The sequence below is a fragment of the Anopheles coluzzii genome, chromosome 2 (assembly GCF_943734685.1).
Source record: "Anopheles coluzzii chromosome 2, AcolN3, whole genome shotgun sequence".
In the NCBI taxonomy this organism is placed as follows: Eukaryota; Metazoa; Arthropoda; class Insecta; order Diptera; family Culicidae; genus Anopheles; species Anopheles coluzzii.
This window is the reverse complement of record NC_064670.1, coordinates 14379477-14398993: the sequence shown is the minus strand read 5'-3', so window position 1 is coordinate 14398993 and position 19517 is coordinate 14379477. Positions and strand designations below refer to the sequence as shown.

The following is a 19517-nucleotide window of genomic DNA, read 5'->3' as shown; positions in this document are numbered from 1 at the left end:
AAAACACGCTCGATCAGTACAACCACATACACAGCATAAGCTGCCCAAGGGAGAGATAGAGAGAGAGAGAGTGTGTGTAAGCAAGAGAATGTGAGCAATAATCGGTTTTGGCATCCCGTCTATACGCCCCCCCACTGTTCTGTGTTATGCTGGATGCTGCCAGTTGTGTCCAACATACGCACAGGCACACACATAAACTCACACACACACACAATTCCTCCAGGCCCCGTCCCGGCATATCGGATCACTTTTCGGGCGGTCTTGCTCTTCCCGCAACAGGCGCGCCCGAAGAAACCGCGCGATGAGGTAACCAACAGCAACCGACGAGCGGACCCGACCGACCTGCCTGCCTGCTGCGTTGCTGGTTCGTGGTTCGCCGCGAGCTGGTGGGAGACACTACACACTGCACGCCAGCCACCGTTGTCCAAGCGACCCGGGCAGGCTTCAGTTACAGCTCGCCGTCCGTGCTGAACAGTTGCACACGTGTCCCGCCGCGTTCTTATCAAACTCTCCTGTGACTGTGACTGTACGTGCACCTGTGTGTAATTCGACAGAACATTGCGTGTGTTTAAGATTATTGTTTTTTTATTTCTGGTGTTTGCTATTAATTGCTTTTTTTTGTTTGTTTGTTGGAAAATGTGAATGCGTGCGTGATGCGAGTGCCGGGTGAAATGGATTTTGGATTTTTGTTTGGTGTATATCCGTTCGCTCTGTTTGTGTGTTTTTGCCCTCAGTAGATTGTGCAATTTCCCAACCAACCAACTCGCGTCGTCATCGCAATGCTAAAAAGAACTGACCACCGTTTGGGAAGTACCGGCCTGATCCAGGCACCAGCATAAGCGGGAAGGGGGTTTGAAAGATAACTGCTCCCTTTTGCGTGAACCCTGCGACGGGCACGCGGGGCGACGTTCGTTCCTAATCGAACCGAAATCGATGAAGAAATGAGCTAACGGTTTCCCTCTCCACCCCAACCCTCCCCCCCCTTGGGTGGGTCCAGTTTAGCATACACGCAACCTCTTACACAAAGGGGGGAGGCGGTAGATCGGTAGGGACCTACGCTTCCCGCACCACCCCGTAAACCTGTGGGAGCGAAGGATGAAGTTGAGTCACCTTATTTCTTCGGGGACAGATACTTTTCCCCCGGGGGAACTCGGGGCTGTGCGTATAACGCACGCGAGCTGCCCCCCCTCGGTTCCCTGCTTGTACGGGTGTTGATTTTTGCTTGCACTCCGCCGGACCGGGGACCGCGGCCTCGGCCTAGTTTAGTTTGGTCGTTTGTTGTCGTTTCGGTGGCGGTGGCTCGGTTGCGGTTGCATTTCTTGCCAGCTCGCTCAAGCGCGCAGAATGCGATGTGTGTGTGTGTGTGTGTGTGTGTGTGTGCACCATTTATCTCGCGCCGAGTCGTGGTGATTGCCGCGGGTTGACGCGTTGTGCGATGACGTGTGTCGAAAAGCGTGTGTGGAGAAAAGCGACGAACCCCCGAACATTGCCGAAAGTGAGCAGATCAATCGAGAAGGATTGTTTTTTTTTTTCTTCTTTTAAACACTTTTCACTCCACCATTATGCAGTTTGCAGGATGAAAATGGAAAGGACCGAAACAAGAAACGCATAAAAATGTAGCAACGAATTTGTTGTGGCTCGGTGCGGTGCGGTGTGACCGTGAATTTGCTCGGCACACGGCACCTAACGGAACGAGAAGTTGTACAAATCCGGTTGTATCGCGTTCGGCAATGTAACGCCAAGCGAGAAGGCAACAGGACAGCTAACATAATTATGCACACACACACACACACACCCGCTTTGCATATTTTGAAACGAACGAAAAGGCAACATGCCGAGAATGATCGCGAAGCGCATCGTTGGAAGCTATTTTTAAAACGCGCGCGAAACAGCGCAAACGGAGAGATGGAGGGAAAAGTGAATTTTCTTTGTGAACGTCGTCGGGGTATCATTTTCGAGATCAATCTTGATGTGTGTCCAGCGATTCGCGTTTTGTTTGTGTGTTTTGAGTTCTATTTTTGCCTTATTTGTTAAAATTCTTTTAAATTTGCTACTTAAATGCGATTAAAATGTGTTCTCCTCTTGCATCTTCGATTTTATGTAATACAATTTTATTTCTCAATTATGTGCCGGTGCACAATAATTGCTGGTGCCTTTCTTTCCCCTCCTTATGTTTTTTTTTTTATGTAAATGTCTGTTGCTCCATCTCTGCCCCGACGCCTACTTTTCACGACCTCGTGTACACGCTCACTCAGCTGTGTGTTCCACTTTTTGTCCTCTGGTTTGGTTTTGTTTTTTTTTTTTGGGGGGTTGCCCGCCCAAACCAAAGGGGATAGCGTTATCATCGCCGCACACATCTTCTCTTCGGTGGTCGTTGGGCTGGGAGGGGAGGTGGGGGGCTGTATTTTACCCCTCTCCTTTCGCTGCAGACAGCAGGAGACGGCGGCAGAAGGCAGACGGTGGTGCGTATCTTCTTCATCCCCCGTTCGCGCCCGATCGAGACGATCGAGACGATATTTACTACATAATGCTCTTTCCTTTTGCGCTACGCGAGATGACGTTACATAAGTGAATATTGTCTAATTTCTTGAATGAAGCAACCGACAACAACGCGACCGCGGCGAGCGTGCTTCTTTTTTTACAGCTCTCGCGGTGACGAAGCGAGAGCGCTCGCGCGCGCGCAAGCACGCGATAAACCACCGCCGACACGCAAAGCAAACAAATAGAAGACAGTTTAAGAAAAGCCAGAGAGAAAGAGAAACAATAACATTAAACACGCTTTAAGCGCACAAACAAAAAAAAAATAGAGGAAGCGTCGGCAGACGAGCACGCGTTCGCGCCGACAGTTGTCCCCGACCGAGCGATGGTTTAACTGTAGTTTTAACGTTGTTGTGCCTTTGTTCCCTATCGTCACTATCGCGAGCAGCCAGGTAGCCGCCAGCCAGGTAGCCAGCTACTACCAACTAACACTCTCCCTCCAGGCCACTAAAACCGTGCCCAAGTGACGGGGATTAGGCGTAAGCGGCAGAACAGTGTGTAAGTGTGTGTTTTCTGTGTCCAGTGTGTGTTTGTATGTGCGTGCAGTGTATGTGCTAGTGCCGCGAACCTCCTCGTTGAAAGTGAAGGTGAACGGCGTCCGTGTGCCTATCTAGTTGAACGGCGGTAGTGTGTAGGAGAAGCAGAAGTGGAAGAAGGAAAAGAAGAAAAAAAAAACACCCCGTGCTAAAAAGGCTTGCAAACGCGCGTGCTCACTACAAGGGAAGGCGGCTGCTACAACGTGTGGCGAAGCCCCCAACCCGCTTTCATCACACTTTTGCACCGCACCCTTCCTCGATCCGCACCCGTGCCTAATCACAGCCGCTACTAACGCCGCGAGAGAAAAAAAGGTAAACCAATCAATAGCATTAACAACAGCATCAACAACTACTACCACCACATACACACTTTTTAAAGGGAAGGAAAGGGAGCAAACAAGGCAATGTATACCATCTCACAACAGTCGTTTTTTTTTTACTTCACCTACTGCCACCTACTCACTCAGCGTGTGATCGTGATCGTGAGGTGGGATCGGTTAAACTTGAACTAGTTTTTTATTTCTCCCTTCTCTCTCTCCATTGGTGCCGTGGTCCGGTTTGTGTCCCGATTTTCGATGCCCGTCCCATTTCACCGTTCGTTGTCCTTTGGTGGTCCGCCCGGTTTTATCAGCGCGCGGAGTGGAATGTGGCACAATGTGTACGCTTTTGATCAGGCGTGCTGAACTGATAATGGTCAGTAGTGTGTCTCTTGCCATTTTGTTGTAGTCTTTTTTAACATGGGATTGAAAGATAATATTGCTACTGATGGAATCGTCGGGTTGGTCGGGTTCGTCGCTTTTATGCACTTTGCTACAAATTGTTTGAAGTGGCAAACACTACAATATTATCTGATTTTACGAGGTTCGTCGCTTTAAATTTGTTGTTGAAGTCTTTCATATTCTGATATATTAATGGGGGGTTCGTCGCCTTCAAATAACTGTTGAAGTCTTTTGTATTTTGATAGATTAGTAGGGGTTCGTGGCTTTAGAGTAGCGGTTGAAGTCTTTCACATGTTGCTCGATAATAGCGAGTTCGTCACTTTTATTTAGCTGTTGCAGTCTTTCGTATTTTGCTCGACCTTGGCTGAACATTATTGTTTGCGAATTAAATTCATATGAAAATTTACATTTACATTTATTTAACATGCATCTTAAATTGTGTCTTGGTGGAGCATTCTTGATGCAAATATTGTGCGGCTCGCTACTAATTTGCTTAACGCGGGTGAACGAAAAACAAAAAAACAGCAGAGCATTCGATGATCGCAGCCTCTGCAAACGACACAATAGCTCTTGAAAGAGAAACCGGGTTTGCTTGGGGGATAATGAACAACGCGAATGCGACCGCAGCCAAGCAGCAACAACCACCAAAAGCTGCAAATCGATCCACACCGGCAAGGAGGTTGTGCGATTTCTTCGGGCTTTCTTATTCTTAGCAAAACCCCGGTGGCCTTGCCAACCGTACTCGTGTGATGCAACGCATGCCAACAGCGGCAGCAGCACACACACACACAGCCCGCGACACAGCTGAAAACTGTTATGACAACGTGCAGCGGGTGCACACGGCAACGCACGCACGCACCGACACGCCAGCGCGTCAAGGCAGCTCGGACGGATTCGGAAAGCGTGCCTCCAAACGCTCAGCCCGCTCGTGGTGGGAGGCAATGAAATGGCCACACAGAGGACATCGGCTTTTTGGCGTGTTTCGTTGTTGCGCGAATGTCATACCGAGGCACCAGTAGCAACAGCAACGAGCAGCGTATGTACGCTGCTCGACGGAGCGCAGGTATGATCACTCTCGCTCGCGCGCGCGCACACATTAATGATCGTGAGCATGATGCGCATTAAGGGAGGAGTAAATAACAAACAAACAAAAAAGCATTTAAGCCAAAATGCTTTGGCGTTGTGTGTTTGTTTTAAGGTAGAATTGGTGCGATGTTTTCCGCTGATAGTGTGACGGAAATGGGTAGCGATCAGTCTACCGACACGGCTAATTTATTCCGCCCATGTGGTGCGTGGAGCTGGGGTCATTTGGGGATGCATTCGGGTGGGCTGCTCATTCAACTGATTTGAAGATAGTTGAAAGTTTGCGGCGAGTAAAAAGGGTTGCGGAAAGGGAATGGTAATTATTCCGCACAATTTCGTTTGCTGACTGATTGTGGTGAAAAGTGGAAATTGCGATCCGGCCCGCGAGTTATTGTTCACCATTTCTGCCGGATAAAGCCCATCAATCCGCAAGCCGCTATCAATCCGTTCGATCTATCAATTCCCCAAAATTGCCACCGCATAGACAACCGTTTCTATGTTGTTTTGGCTCCCCATAAGCGTATTTTTTCGTTCGTTCGTTCGTTCGTGGAGTAAGCACTCACATGTAATTACGCTAGCTGCCTGTTTTTTGCTTTGTTTTTCAACTGCGCCCAGGGTTGATCAGCTAAGCGAAGGCCTCTGCCCTTTCGGCATCTGTTTAATGATAGCATTTGCGGCTGCTCGAACTAATCGAGAGGTCAGACACCTTGCCGTGCAGGGAGGGAGCAGAGTGGGTAAGAAAAATGCTCCTGTGTAACACCTGATCGCGTCGGTGCCCGATTTGCGTGCACAAGGGCCTCTTTGAGCCTTTTGAGCTTCAATTACCGAAACCGTGCACCCCGAACACCGATGCTCCTAATTCCAACTGCAACCCCCACCCAATCGATCCCAATGCCGTGGGTGGATCGATTTTCACCATACCGATCCATAGCGATGGTGTCTGGTGGCGGCCGCTATCAACGTAGGCGACCGGTTTCTGTTCACTTTTGATTTTTAGTCCTATTTTTGGCCGGCTTTGGTTTCTTCGCCCGCTGCAACGGGCACTGGAAATACCGGTACGCAACGGGGCTAGGCGAACGGGTGTTGTGATCTTGAAGTAAGGTTTTCCCGCGCGCACACACACACACGCATGCACACACGGATACGAGCACCACTCTCGTCGTCCCGGAAAACAGCCCCCTTTTTTAGGTCCGCGAGCCAGTAAAGTGTGTCACGGTGTAATCGTGTCGCTGCTCGCTGTTGCGTCGCCTGTTGCTGGCAGAAGAGCCGGCGGCCAAATGTGGGGAACATGCGGAGCGGTCGTAAATGAGTTATTTCAATATTTGTCAACACGAATCTTGGCCAACGCACGACGCGGAAGGGTGTGAGAGTTTGCGCATCTCAATGTATGCATCGCTCCAGCTGCGCACCGAGAATGCAATCATGCGCACCGCGATCGCGCATTGCAATGTAAGAACGCCTCTTGATTTACGCATCGGCGGAAAGGAACGTTAATATTATGGCGTGCGAATTAGAACTGAAACTTGTGAACTGATAACACACACACATTGGATGCTTTTTTAAATTGATGTTTAGTTGATACTATACACGCCCCTTTTGTTTGCTCTTTGCTGCCCGTTTGAACCAGCTCCTAAACCGTATTGTGGCCGGAATTGTGCGTCACGCTTACATAAGAAGCGGTACGAAAGTGTGCGGTAACCGTGATCTTTTATCGCGCATATCACAACGTATCATTCTAAGGGGTTGTAAGATTGATGAAGCAATAAACAGATTAAAATTCTTCTCTAAGAATTAATGATACATCAGGCAACGTTTAATCGGTGCGCCCTACTCAATCGCGTGGTGCGTTTGATCGATAATTAAATGAGAATAAATATGTTTTAATTACTGTTAACTGTTGACAATGCATTATTTTCATCACTTTTGCTTACAATTGCAACTTGGAATGAGTTAAAAAAAAGAGTTTAATTACCATATCAAGAACATAACCTCACTCTGTTAACTCTGTGCAAGTCCTATGTTCGTTCTATCCTCGAGTTTAGTTCTACAGTTTGGTGTCCGTTATCTAGTGTATGGTCCAATAGGATAGAAGCTGTCCAAAAGAGCGTTAGCTACACGTGTTGTCCTACACTTCACTCCGTGGCGTAATGTAAACCCCTCGTCCATCGTATCATACTCGTTGTTTGTTGTTTGGTCTGGACACACTTGCTAGGAGACGTGATAATGCCCAATGTACGTTTATGTGCCAACTTATTGTCGGTGAGATAGATTCGCCAGAACTTCTGGCTAGAGTCAACATAAATGTCCCTCCTAGAGTGTTCCGTAACTACAGACTAATAAGAACTAACCATACAAGACGTGCATACAGCGAGAACGACCCTATGACTGCGATGGCCCGTAAATTTAACCAGCGTTACATTTCATTTGACTGGCACCAACTTACAAGATTCTGTTGATCCGTCTTGACATTGTACACTGCGTTTAACCTGCTCTTTGTTTTAGTTATTTAATTTCTAGTTTTAATTCAGTGATAAGGCCGCTTGTTTGGCCAATCACTTAAATACAATAAACAATTAAACAATTAAACATGCATTCTCGAGGGCCAATAGTTGCATAAAAAGTTGGCTCATTGCAAAAAAAGGAAAAAAACCCACCATAAGAGCGATTTCCGAATCGAACCATTCCGATCGGCCAATCGGATGTTGTGCATTGCACTGCCTGCACTATACGTGTGCACCGTATTTAAGGACTTGAGGCGCACACACACACACACACACGCATGTTTTCCTCGTGGTGACCAACCAACCGTCCGTACGGGTAAGGGTTGCCGCTCTAGGGCTCGCTGTTGTTTTTGAAGGTGAACCGGTGCGAGAAGTAAATGAACTTCAATGGAAGCAGCGAGTTTGTGCAATCGCATGGCGACCCCCAGTGCAAAGCCGGTTCTAAGGCAGCAGCAGCAACAACGAAAAAAAAAGGCTCCCTGGAGAACGCAACGCCGGATTGCGTTCTGAGCGGGTAGATGACCAACGCGTTGGCATTGAGCGGCAGTGGTGGTTTGGATTGATTTTGGATTTGGAAATTGGACAGGATTTTGCAAAGCCACTAGCCGCACCGGTCGTGGTGCACGATCGTTTCACTCCTTCCTCAGGCTGGTGACGGCTTCAGGGTGACCAGCCACCTTGTATTGGCGTCTAATCACCCTTGTGACAACCCCCCAAGCAACGCTGTACATGGTGTACATACAAAAGCACTTACACACACACACACACACACACACACACACACACACACACACACACACACACACACACGCACGCCGATCAGTGACCGATCGCCGGTAACGAGAGGATGGCGCAATCGCCCGAGTGAACTGTGAACCAATTAAGTGCGGCAGAAGAGAAACGGTGCGCAGTGTATAGTAATCATCGCCGCAGGGAGGGCGGTAAGAGTGCGACTACTACTGAGACCACTACTACCACTACTACTACTACTACTACTACTGCGCCTGATGGTCCATCATCCGTTGCTGTACCAATTATAACCGCTTTTCTATTGCATAAATTCAGCCATGATTACGTGTTGCGTGAAAGATGTGTGTGTGTGTGGATCGGGCGCGATTTTCATTCCGCCGGTTTTGTGGTTGGGTGGTGTGGGGCGATCCATGCGATCCTCAAATTTGCATATCCGTTTGCAGCGGAGCAAAAACACCAATCAAACGAGATTTTACTTGCCACGATCGATGCGACAAACTGGAAGCCTTGAGTACCCTTGAGAGAGAGAGAGAGAGTGGCGAACAGCATCGTTGCACGGTAGAGAGCAACCCCTGGAAGCACTGCGGGACAGGATCGGCCCAATATGATCGATCGATCGAGCTGTCAGATTTGTCCTTGTGAAAGTGCGTGCATCGTGGCGAGCAAGGAAGGGCGCCCGTCGTGGGGTTAGGACCTGAGGTTAGGCGGTGCGTACGTACTTACCGCCCCGGCAATCGGGGGGGTAACCGTTTGGTTAATGTGAGGTGAAGTTACTCCCGCAGCACAAGTGTGTGACCTTGAACGGTGCGATTATGCTCATGGTGTGTGCTTCATTAATCGCCAACGACAGGACAGGCAAGGTCTTGGTGCTGGCGTACCGCCGTGCACCACACTTTGGACGTGATCCTCCACATTCCGGCAGGTTGTGGTGATCTTCAGGTGGTACAAGAAACGAACCGCTGGAAAGAGCGATACAGAAAGAGCGACAGAGAGGGCAAAAATTGAGACACTGGAGAAGCATCACTGGACACTTACATCATCCGACCGATCGATCGTACAGATGTGCCACTTCGACATAGCTCCGCCGCATACACACACACGCACACGGTCTGGATTGATTGGGCGCGAACACTTACATAAGCCCGGTGTGGCCTGTGCGCCACACGACACAGGCCTGCCAACCGCTCGGTGCTACGGTTTCGAGAACGATTGTTTACCTCGGAGCGCCTGGATTTGCCCGCTGCCAATTGTTTGCGAAAGGTGAGGTTGGCACTGCGAATGCTCGGCGACACGCCGAGCCGAGGTACTTGGGAGCGAGAGCAAGAGGCCTACATCGCCGTCATCTGTTTGCCGAGCTGTAAGCCATTAGCGTCATCTTCGTTTGGGTTGTTTGCGCTGCTCTTTGTTACAGTCACAGATCCCACCCGACAAGTGTAGTGCTCTGAGTAGAGTCTGCGTAGAGGAATGTGTTCCACCCGACCCGAGCGGGTCGCAGACGAGAGCTCGGTCCAGCCAGCCCGGGCTCTGAAACTGGATCACGCATGACGGGCGTTTCGCTTTTCCACCGATCTTCGCCGAAGGTGAACGAAAGTGAACGTGAAATCTTCACCGGCCCGCAAACGTAATGCGAAAAACGCTTTCCTCACAACTGGCCGTCGTCGCAGCTACTACTACTACTACTACGCGTGCCAGCATTCATGTTACGCGTGTTGCTCTGTTGCGATGCCTCTACGAATGCGATTTTTTTTGGCACACCGAAAGTGAGTTGTCGTCTTTCGCTTTCCGTACGATAGTATCGGCGTCTTCTTTCATTTTTGTTTTTGGCGGTGGGGCGCATTTGCGATTTTGCTTTTGCTACGCATTTTCGCTACAGTCTCACAGCCTATGAATCGAGGCCACGAAACCTCTGCCCACTGTTCGCTGCGTTCGTTGGGGGTTGAATTCGTTGACCTAGTAGGGTCCCCACCTGGTTAATGACCCTTGCCATGGTACCGGCGGTGTGTTTGAAGCTGTGCGCGTGCGCCGAAGGCTACTGCACGGGCTGTCTGCGCGTCCGGATTTTGTTCCAATGTTTCCAAGATTCTCACCAGAATGGGCATACCGGGAGCAAAACCGGACTGACAGGTTGGGCATGAACGATGCTCGATGCCAACGGAAAGACGGCGAACACATCAGCACGAATGGGGTTGAAGGATGAAAAAAACAAAGACCTAGCTGAGTGTTTTAAACACTATTTGTTTTAGGCGATCATGCCAGACCGCTGCCAGTAGCTGCCATTACCCTGCGATGACATTTTGCGATGATAAATAATTACCAGCGTAGGAAAGAAGAATAAACATGTACAATGTCAATTGTGCATTTGCATTCTGGTGATCATGTTCATTTCCTGTATCTAGAATTGCATTTAAAATTAAATTGATATAAAACCCAATCTACACGGCTTTTAACTTGAAACTCTAGACCGGTTGTCTAATGCATAGATGCGTTAGTTCATACAAGGCCAGACGTTGATCGTTTCCAATGTGTACTTTATTTATTATTCTAGTCTGCTGTGCCCTAGAGCATCTCTACTAAGCTTCAAAAAGAATTAAACCGGTTTACGAGCAATTTTACGGTGAAAAATAGAAGAAGAAGAAAGCGAGGATTTAAATCTCTCACGCTACTCTACCTTGATTCTGAAGCTGGTCTTGGTCTTTGCTAGTTATCTGCCAGAAGCTGAAATTCTTCACATTTGGCGATACCAAAACCTATTCCCGAACCAATCAAGAATCTCATTTCAATAAATTGAAATCCTAATGGACGACGAACCCCAACGACGAAACTCTGCTAATAGAGAATCGCACGTAAAATCTCCCACCGGTTCCGTTAGACTTAGACCAGAGATTTTTGTGTGTCTTCCCACTATCAACGCCCAGTCCAGATCTGGGGAATAGATATCGTTCTGTCGAAATACGCGACATTACACAACCAGCCTTGTCCAGTGGCCGTAGAACCTAACCCACGTCGTAGAACCTAACCCAAACTCGCCCTGTTGCAGAGAAGGATTCGTTGTGATTCAATCGATCAGGTTGTTTGTATCACACCTGCTTACTAATCAACTACACCTCGACACACACGCATCACGTTTCGCATCCTACGGCAGTGTTTTAGAAGTGCCGATTTTATTACCACCTATGTTTGCCTGCTTGTAGCATCCAATATTGACCACCGTGACGGGGGTGTGTGTGTGTGTTTGTTGCAGGCTGCACCAGTGCAATTACATACTAACCAGGTACACCAAAACACTTCAACCGATCTGATGATTGCCGAGAGAGAAAAAACCCCATTACGCGTCATGAGTTTTATTTCCATTTGTCAAACCTGCTTAAGATCCAGTATTGATTGTCCGTTGTCTTCTGTGCACAAGTGCCCTTGAAATAAGTTTCTTGAACCTGCAGCAACTTAATCTTTGTTTTTTTCTTCGCTTTCTTAACTCTTTCCACAGGGGAGGCCCAGACAAGAACGGCAGGCGCACGCACACACACACAGCAACAACGGCTCCAACATGACTGCGGTGGAAGTGATATCCGGCTACAAATACTATGGCAAGGCGAACGATCCCAACAAAAAGATCGTTCTGAATCATCTCAACATGAGCGTTACCCGCGGCTCGATGTAAGTAGTCTGGCTGGGAATAGGCCCAGGTGTTGGCGAATGTCCACCCCACGAATGTCCAGCGTTTTGCTAGTCTCGGCGCACAGCAACAGACTTCATAGATTCTTTCAATCTGTTACCTGTGTAACACGAAGACAGACGCACACCTGGTCGGGCAGGTTTCGAAAGGGATGTACACCGCTCTTTGTCCGTGTTTTCAGTGGTGGATGTTGTAGGAATTTTTAATGAACACGCAGACGTGGCCCTTACTTGGGTGACTTTGAAAAAGGGAAATCAGGACGGGAGCACTAAGGCGCTGTAGCAAGATGGATGTTCCGGGGTCGCTTGGGAAATTGGATGCGCACAAGGCTAACGCTCGACGAAGTTCAAGTGGCAAGGATGTGTCGGGGCGCGCATCGAACACCAAGTGGACGTCCTCCAGGTCACACCGCTGCGCCGGAACACACACGACACACACGTTGATCCGGGCTTTGCCATTGGGGTCGTTTCATGGTCAACGACAAGTTCTCCACCCGATGGAACAGACAGTAAGGGGTGATGGGGGCGGTTTGGTTCTCGCTTTCTTGTTTTCGCTTGGTACGCACGCCCAAAGCAACAGACAGGGGCGCCCAAGGAGTATCATCAGATAATAACAGGGGGGCGAAAGCGGTTTTCACTTGTCCTTCAGAATGGGTGGCCCTACAGTAGACGTTGTTCTTTGACTTCCGAGCGAGCGCTCAGCCTGGAGTCGCCATTAGGAGTCGTTAAGTGGCACGATCTCAAGTTCGTACGCAAATGCGAAGATCACGCAACAATGCTCTAGCTTTTTAAAAAAAATCTTTTGTGCTACGATGTGAGAGCTATCAACACACCATTGAGCATTCCTTTTTAGGGAGTTCCCGCGCAAATACTGACGATGGTGACGATGTGTCCTTCCACACACTGGAATGAGGTTGCCTGTGTTGTGTTTTGTGTGGGTTTGCCTGCAACCTCCTCACGTGTTTCCGCGTGCGTGTCGGCAGGGATATAGAGATCCATCAGCAAAGGTAACACCTATCTCCCGGTGTGAAAAGTACGCCATGTCAAGGGCATCGCCTGGTACCATGCACGCATGGACGCAGTGACATACACCGCATCTTACCGCTTTCGTCATCCTTCGTACTGATAGTCACCCGCTCCGTTGTCGCACGAAGTAGATGGCCGACGGCAAACGGTTACAAGCTTCCAATGATGAATGGGTCGTAGTGTAACCTCAAAAAAGAAATTCATGCCTGAGCGCTTCATGGCTGGCATGGCTGTGTTTGTGCAGCAAAAAAAGCGAAAAGATCATCTGTCTACGAGCTACGGCAGACATCGCTGAAGACACATTCAATCACATTCAATTTGATTTGTCCGAGCCGGGGGGAATGGATCGGTTTTCTTCCCCAATTCGATGCGCAGCTCTTTCGAGAGCTCTCTTGTTGCCAAAAGCCACGGTTACATAAGTGTGGTGAGCGCGAGTATCAATTTATGGTCCCCATAGAGTGGGCACTGTGTCATAGAGAACCGGTTAGGCCTTTCGGGAAGACCTTTCGGGAGATCGGGGGGCCTTTTATTTTGGTGGGGGTTTGGGAACAGCGGGAGCTTAGGAATGCTGCGCAATGGGAGCGCCTAAAACTAGACTTTAATGATGATTGTTCTGGTAATTAGGGGGGAAAAAATAGAAGGCAAAGGAAGTTGCTTCTCGGTATAAAATATTGATAGATTTAATACATCTCGCCTACGTCAAACGGGTTCTGAGCTCTCCGTAATTAACTGCACGCCACCGAGCGGGCGGGTATCGATAGCCGTGGACATAAAGCCACATGTTTCAAGAGCAATTTGAATCCACCTGTTTTCCCATGGCACGCGCGCGTTTGAAGGCATGGAGCCGGTGCCACCCCAAATTGTGTCACTACGAGCGCACGCGCGCCTATGTCACCCGTGGTAATGCCGAATGCATTGTTTGACATTGCACAACATCAAGGGAATTAATATGTCCCTTCTTATGCGGCGTAACCACAGCCACTGGAGGTGACAACGAGCCCACCGGGTCGTAGCTAATTAATGTTGGTGCCATTAATTATTCGGCCACTTTCGGCCATCCGGTGCTCCAGTTAAGGTGCTTTGACCCATTTCAAATCGCAGGGCGCGCTGCGTAAGACCGTGAGATAATGTAATGCAGCAATCTCCTCTAGCAGCAACTAGAAAGAACCTCCAGCTCACGTTCCAAAAGTGAATTGCCAAAAAAAAAAAAAACAAGAGTTAATGCTTCTGTCCTGTGTGTTTTTTTTTCTACTTCGTCTTGTGAACGTCAACGGAAATCGTACAAGACAACACCGCACAAGCCGCACGTGTAACGGTAGCTAACGTCTTGTCCACTTTGCCACTACAGCACTGTCCCGCTCGTTAGTGAAGTGTCGGGCCACCTAGTTCGCCACCGTCAAGAGAATGTATACACATTGTTGGTTAGCATTTTTCGCAGCACTCAAAAAAAAACAATCATAACCTGAGGAAAACACTCACCGAAAATGCATTGCAACCTTGCGCGTTGCAGAGCGGCACGCAGAGACGGGCCAGGAGGAAAGGCATTGAATCGCTCGCTCGCTCGCTCGCTTGCTTGGGGGTTGGGTTAGGGTTTTCTAACCTGCTTTCGTTGGCCCGTGGCAAGCTTTTTAAAAGCCTATGACCTCCTTCTAATCGATCGGACTATTCGAGAGTGTCATTTTCTATTTTTTGGTTACCGCTGATTGCCCAACACGTGCGACCGATCGGCTGTTAAAGGCTTGACTAGGTTTGGTGGACTTGTTAAGTGCAGTTTGATGTAGATTGGGGCACATTTTATAGTTTACACGTCTTTTTAACACTTTCAATTATGGCGATCCGGTGGTTATTGATAGGAGACAACGAGCTATCAGACAACTAAACCGCAGCACTGAAGGTCACACCCCTGACTGACTGTTGTCATAAAATGATACTCAAAAGGTTGTAGAAATACCTTGGAGGATCATTTTCTGTCTCGAGGTTGTCTAGAAAAAGGTTTCTCGGCCAGATCAGTCATTGGATGCTTCGGTTGGAAGTGATCGGACAATGATCGACGATAGAATATCATTGAAGAACATTTTCATCTGATCTTTTTTGTATCAATTTTCTCACGAAACATCTCATCTTACTTTGACACAGTTACGGGCTGCTCGGCGCTTCCGGTTGCGGCAAAACGACACTCCTCTCCTGCATCGTTGGCCGAAAGTTTCTCAACGATGGCGAAATCAACGTGCTCGGGGGCACACCGGGCACGGCCGGATCGGGCGTACCCGGGCCCCGGATCGGCTACATGCCGCAGGACATCGCGCTGGTCGAGGAGTTCACCATCAAGGAAACGATCTACTACTTCGGCCGAATATACGGCATGTCGAAGGAAAAGATCCGCGAGCGGTACAAACTGCTGAAGCATTTGCTCGAGCTGCCCGGTGACGATCGGTAAGTGTGTGTGATGGCTAACACCAATCTACAGCCTTCGCGTGACGGCATCGGTACCCTGTTTTTCTCGATCCCCAGGTACGTTGGCAACTGTAGCGGTGGCCAGCAGCGGCGTGTGTCGTTCGCTGCCGCCATGGTGCACGAGCCGGAGCTGCTCATACTGGACGAGCCGACCGTCGGGCTGGATCCGCTGTTGCGCGAAAAGATATGGCAGTACCTGGTCGAGACGACCAGTACAAGCAAAATGGCTGTGATTATAACGACCCACTACATCGAGGAGGCCAAGCAGGCGGGTTTTGTAAGTACTCGTTGTGGTCCCTCCCCGCGGGGAGAGTGGACGACATATCAACCCAAGAACGTCACCCTGGAGCGATCGATCGTTTAACTTCGTGTCAAGCACTCAAAAGCTAAAGCTCTCTTGCGCAACTCTTGCCACCTCACCGTAACAGATCGGGCTGATGCGTAACGGCATTCTGCTGGCGGAGGACTCGCCCACCAACATCCTGGAGCGGTTCTCCTGCACGTCGCTCGAGGAGGCCTTTCTTAACCTCTGCCAGAAGCACGGCCCTTCGGAGGAGGCCGACCGTACCACACACCAAACGGCGACGCTGCGGGCAATTGCTGGCGCCCAGGACCTGAAGAAGGTGATACCGGCGCTGGGGACGAACGAGCAGAAGGCCAAGGACGGCGGCGGTGGTGGCGGTGGCGGGGGCCTGTTTGCGGAAAAGCGAAAACCGCTCACCAGCACAATCAAGGAGCTGGTCAGCTTCACCAGCAAGCGGCGCATGAATGCACTGCTGTCGAAGAACTTTCTGCAGATGATCCGACAACCGGCGTGAGTAGCTTACGGAGTTAGGCGGGCATGTTAGTCGGTTAGGCCCCAAGGCCCGGGGGCCCTAGCTAAAGCCCTTTCTCCATGGTTTTTATAATTATACGCGTTTGCTTGTGATTGTGTATGTGTGTGTGTGTGTGTGATCTGGTTTGAAAGAGAAGACTGAATGTGGCTTACAACAGATACTAGACAGTAGTACTACATTTCATCGCCATCTCCATTATCCATCTCTCATAGAACGTTTCGTCGATCAAGCAACAACGGACTGTTCTGCAGGACATCTACAGATACACACAAGACACATGTGGGAAGTGTATGTGTGTGTGTTTTGAGGGGGGTTTCTTATGTTAAACAGGACGATTTGGGGCACTGTGGGGCAAAATCTTAATCACCTTTACGCTAGCACTTTGTGGACTGCATTGCACAGAAATTAAGACCACTTGGACATGTAAATATGGCGCTAACTACTCGGATTGATACCTTCTCGGACGCGTAGAACAACTAAACCCCTATTACCTTACTGTGACTATATAAACTGATTAAGACATAAGCAAGGTGTGTACATTAGAGAAGTGCTTTCAACGTTTTTATAAAATTCGCCCGCCACTACTGTTACTGTTAACAATCTTTGAATTCCCTTACTAAACAATGTCGCTTGAACATAGTCGCTTTTGAACGTGTTGTAATGATTTCGACCTACAACATGATAAAAAAGAATTGTGTAACGAAAATTTAGTTTCCCAAACCCCTTAGCCCTCTCTTCTAGATGACGCCACAGGTACAGGTACAACAGTACATGAAACATGAACGTAGAACGTAGACCGCGGCAACCAACAGCACGTTTCGTTCATTAATGCCCACCAACACCTCGTTAGCTTCATCGATCGTCCAACAGATCATCCTCTTCGACGCGTATCGCGATCGCGTACCTACTTCCGTGCCTACGCTGACCACGCGTGGTTCCGGTGCTAGTTGCGAACTAATCGAAACGTTTGGTTTTTCATTTTCGGTGAAATCTCCCCGCTTCCCGTTCCGAAACAGTGGGATGGTCTTCCTGTTCCTGTATCCGATATTTCAGCTGGTAAGCTTCTACGTCGCAGTCGGCGGCAACCCGAAAGATCTGCGGCTCGGTATCGTGAACGAGGAGCTGACCAACATACGGCAGTGCTTCAACGAGTCGCTCATCACCACCTACTACCGCGAGGACTACGACTGTGATCTGTACAAGGTGTCGTGCAGGTTTTTGGAGAAGCTTAACCGGAGCGTTGCGATACAGGTAGGTGGCAGTAGATCTCGCAAACTCATGACTTGCAACCTAGTCTTACAACGTCACACACGACTCCCATGCAGGAATACTACGACACGTACGAGGATGCGTATCGCGATGCACGCAAGGGCAAGATCCTGGGCTTTATCCACTTCTCGGAAAACTTCACCGAATCGCTGCAGGACGTGCGGGACAATGTGCGGGACGCGGACGACGGTTCGTTCCACACGTCCGAGATCAAGGTGTACCTGGACAAGTCGGACCAGCAGATCACGTTCTTCATCGAGAAGAAGCTGCTGCAGACGTACCGGGAGTTTGCGGAAAGCCTCATGACCGACTGCCGGCTGCCGAAGCAGCTAGCCAACATACCGATCACGTTCGAGACGCCCGTGTACGGCACGTTCGACGAGGAGTTTACCGACTTCATGGCACCGGGCGTCGTTATGACGTAAGTGTTGGTGGGGTTAATGAGCGTTAATCGAGACTTTTGAGTGTCTTCTCTTTGTTTTTTTGCTTTGTTGCTTTTCCCCCTGATTGTGTAGGATGATCTTCTTTCTGGCCACGCTAATTACGGCCACAATCTTCATCACGGACCGGTTGGAGGGTGTTTGGGATCGGACGATCGTAGCCGGTACGTACGACGAGCCGTGGTGGAACGGATGGGGCGGAACAATTAAACTATTTCTCCTTCCATTTGTCTGCAGGCATTACGGCGCTGGAACTGCTGCTTGCGCACATCATCACACAGACGTCCATTATGCTGCTCCAGTGCATAGAGATCATTCTGCTGGCCACCTTCTTGTTCGATGCCCAGAACCAGGGAAGCAATATCACGGTGGTCGGGTTGCTGATGCTGTTGGGCTTTGCGGGAATGTTGTACGGTAAGTGGTACAGGACTACTGTCTGGCAGTAGTGGATGAGTGATTTTCATCTTCTCCATTCTCCATTGCAGGCCTTCTAATATCCATCTTTTGTGATGCGCACTCAACCGCCAACTTTATGGCGACCGGTAGCTTCTACCCAATGATCATCCTGTGCGGTAAGCGCTACAATAATCTCCATTGCCCTCATTGAGCCTGTACTTACTTTGCTACGTGTTCGACCTTGTTTGCAGGGATCCTGTGGCCCCTGGAGGGCATGCCCCAATATCTGCAGTACGTCGCGTACTGCTTCCCGTTCACCATCCCGTCGATAGCGGTGCGGAACGTCCTGACGAAGGGTTGGAGCATTACCAACTCGCAGGTCTACATGGGATACGGTGCGGTCGGCGTGTGGATCATCAGCTTACTATTGCTGTGCCTGCTTGGTTTGAAGATAAAGAAATGATCATGCAAGCGTTATGCGGTCCAAGGGGGCCATTTAAGGGTGAACCATTTTGTGGTAAAAGCTATAGATATTATTTAATGTATTTGATACCAATCCGGGGCGAAGGAACAGTGGGGTAGCATCCCCCAAAGGCCCGCCCTAGGCCACTGGTTTCGGGAGAGGGCTAACACTTACATTGGCATCCCTCCCTTCCCCTTGCCATTCCCTTGCTTTCCCCAAGTGTCCTTATCCTTCGCAGTAGTGAGTGCTGGCGGATCCCTCCCCAAAATCCCCCTAGCGAGTAAGAATGTGCACACGCACGGGTTTACGGGTTGTATAGGAATGCTTCTAATCCAACCCCATGTCCCAATCTGCTCAACCTGGTCACCGACCTGTCCCCGGACAGGAGACCCAATTTGGCTAATTTAATCAGCGCGTGTGAATGTTTGTTGTATATATAGGACTGTATATTGTTAGCCGGCTGCGCAATACATTTGGCGCAGCGCCGCAAATCTTACAAACGTGCAGCAGTGTTGGGTTTTGTGTTTTCTCTTCCTTAGCGTAACGTAATATCTTAGTCATAGGACGACGGCGAGGAACGAACGATCCTCGAGAAGCAGAAATGTGTAACAGTGAGCAGAAAGCTAAGGAAGTTTGTGCAACAAAAACCGAGATAGAGGACGCAATCTAGCAGTATAGGGGCGGGCATACAGTATGAATAGCAGAGCCGGTAGAGCTGTAAGGTTTCCGTGTTGGAGAGTCTGTGTCCTAGGTTAAGAAACTGTTTGTACTATGTTTTTTGCTTATTTTGTGGTATGTAATGAAAAAATAAACAGAAATGCATACAAAGGAATG

At 49.3% G+C, this 19517-nt stretch overlaps 1 protein-coding gene across 4 annotated transcripts; it reads left to right on the top strand.

The window, feature by feature from the left end:
- The first annotated feature begins 382 nt into the window (after nt 1-382).
- LOC120950310 (ABC transporter G family member 20) lies at nt 383-19515 on the top strand. Of its 4 annotated transcripts, none has more exons than XM_049606357.1 (12): nt 383-526; nt 2927-3386; nt 11612-11781; nt 14962-15258; nt 15337-15556; nt 15708-16093; nt 17132-17366; nt 17441-17805; nt 17900-17988; nt 18062-18238; nt 18310-18396; nt 18472-19515. In XM_049606357.1, the coding sequence occupies exons 3-12, from the start codon at nt 11672-11674 to the stop codon at nt 18681-18683; spliced, it is 2178 nt and encodes a 725-aa protein (XP_049462314.1). In that variant the 5' UTR covers nt 383-526; nt 2927-3386; nt 11612-11671; the 3' UTR covers nt 18684-19515. The 4 variants fall into 4 exon arrangements, with proteins under 4 accessions (XP_049462314.1, XP_049462316.1, XP_049462315.1 ...); XM_049606359.1 differs by having other exon boundaries at nt 383-538; XM_049606358.1 differs by having other exon boundaries at nt 383-562.
- The last annotated feature ends 2 nt before the right edge of the window (nt 19516-19517 follow it).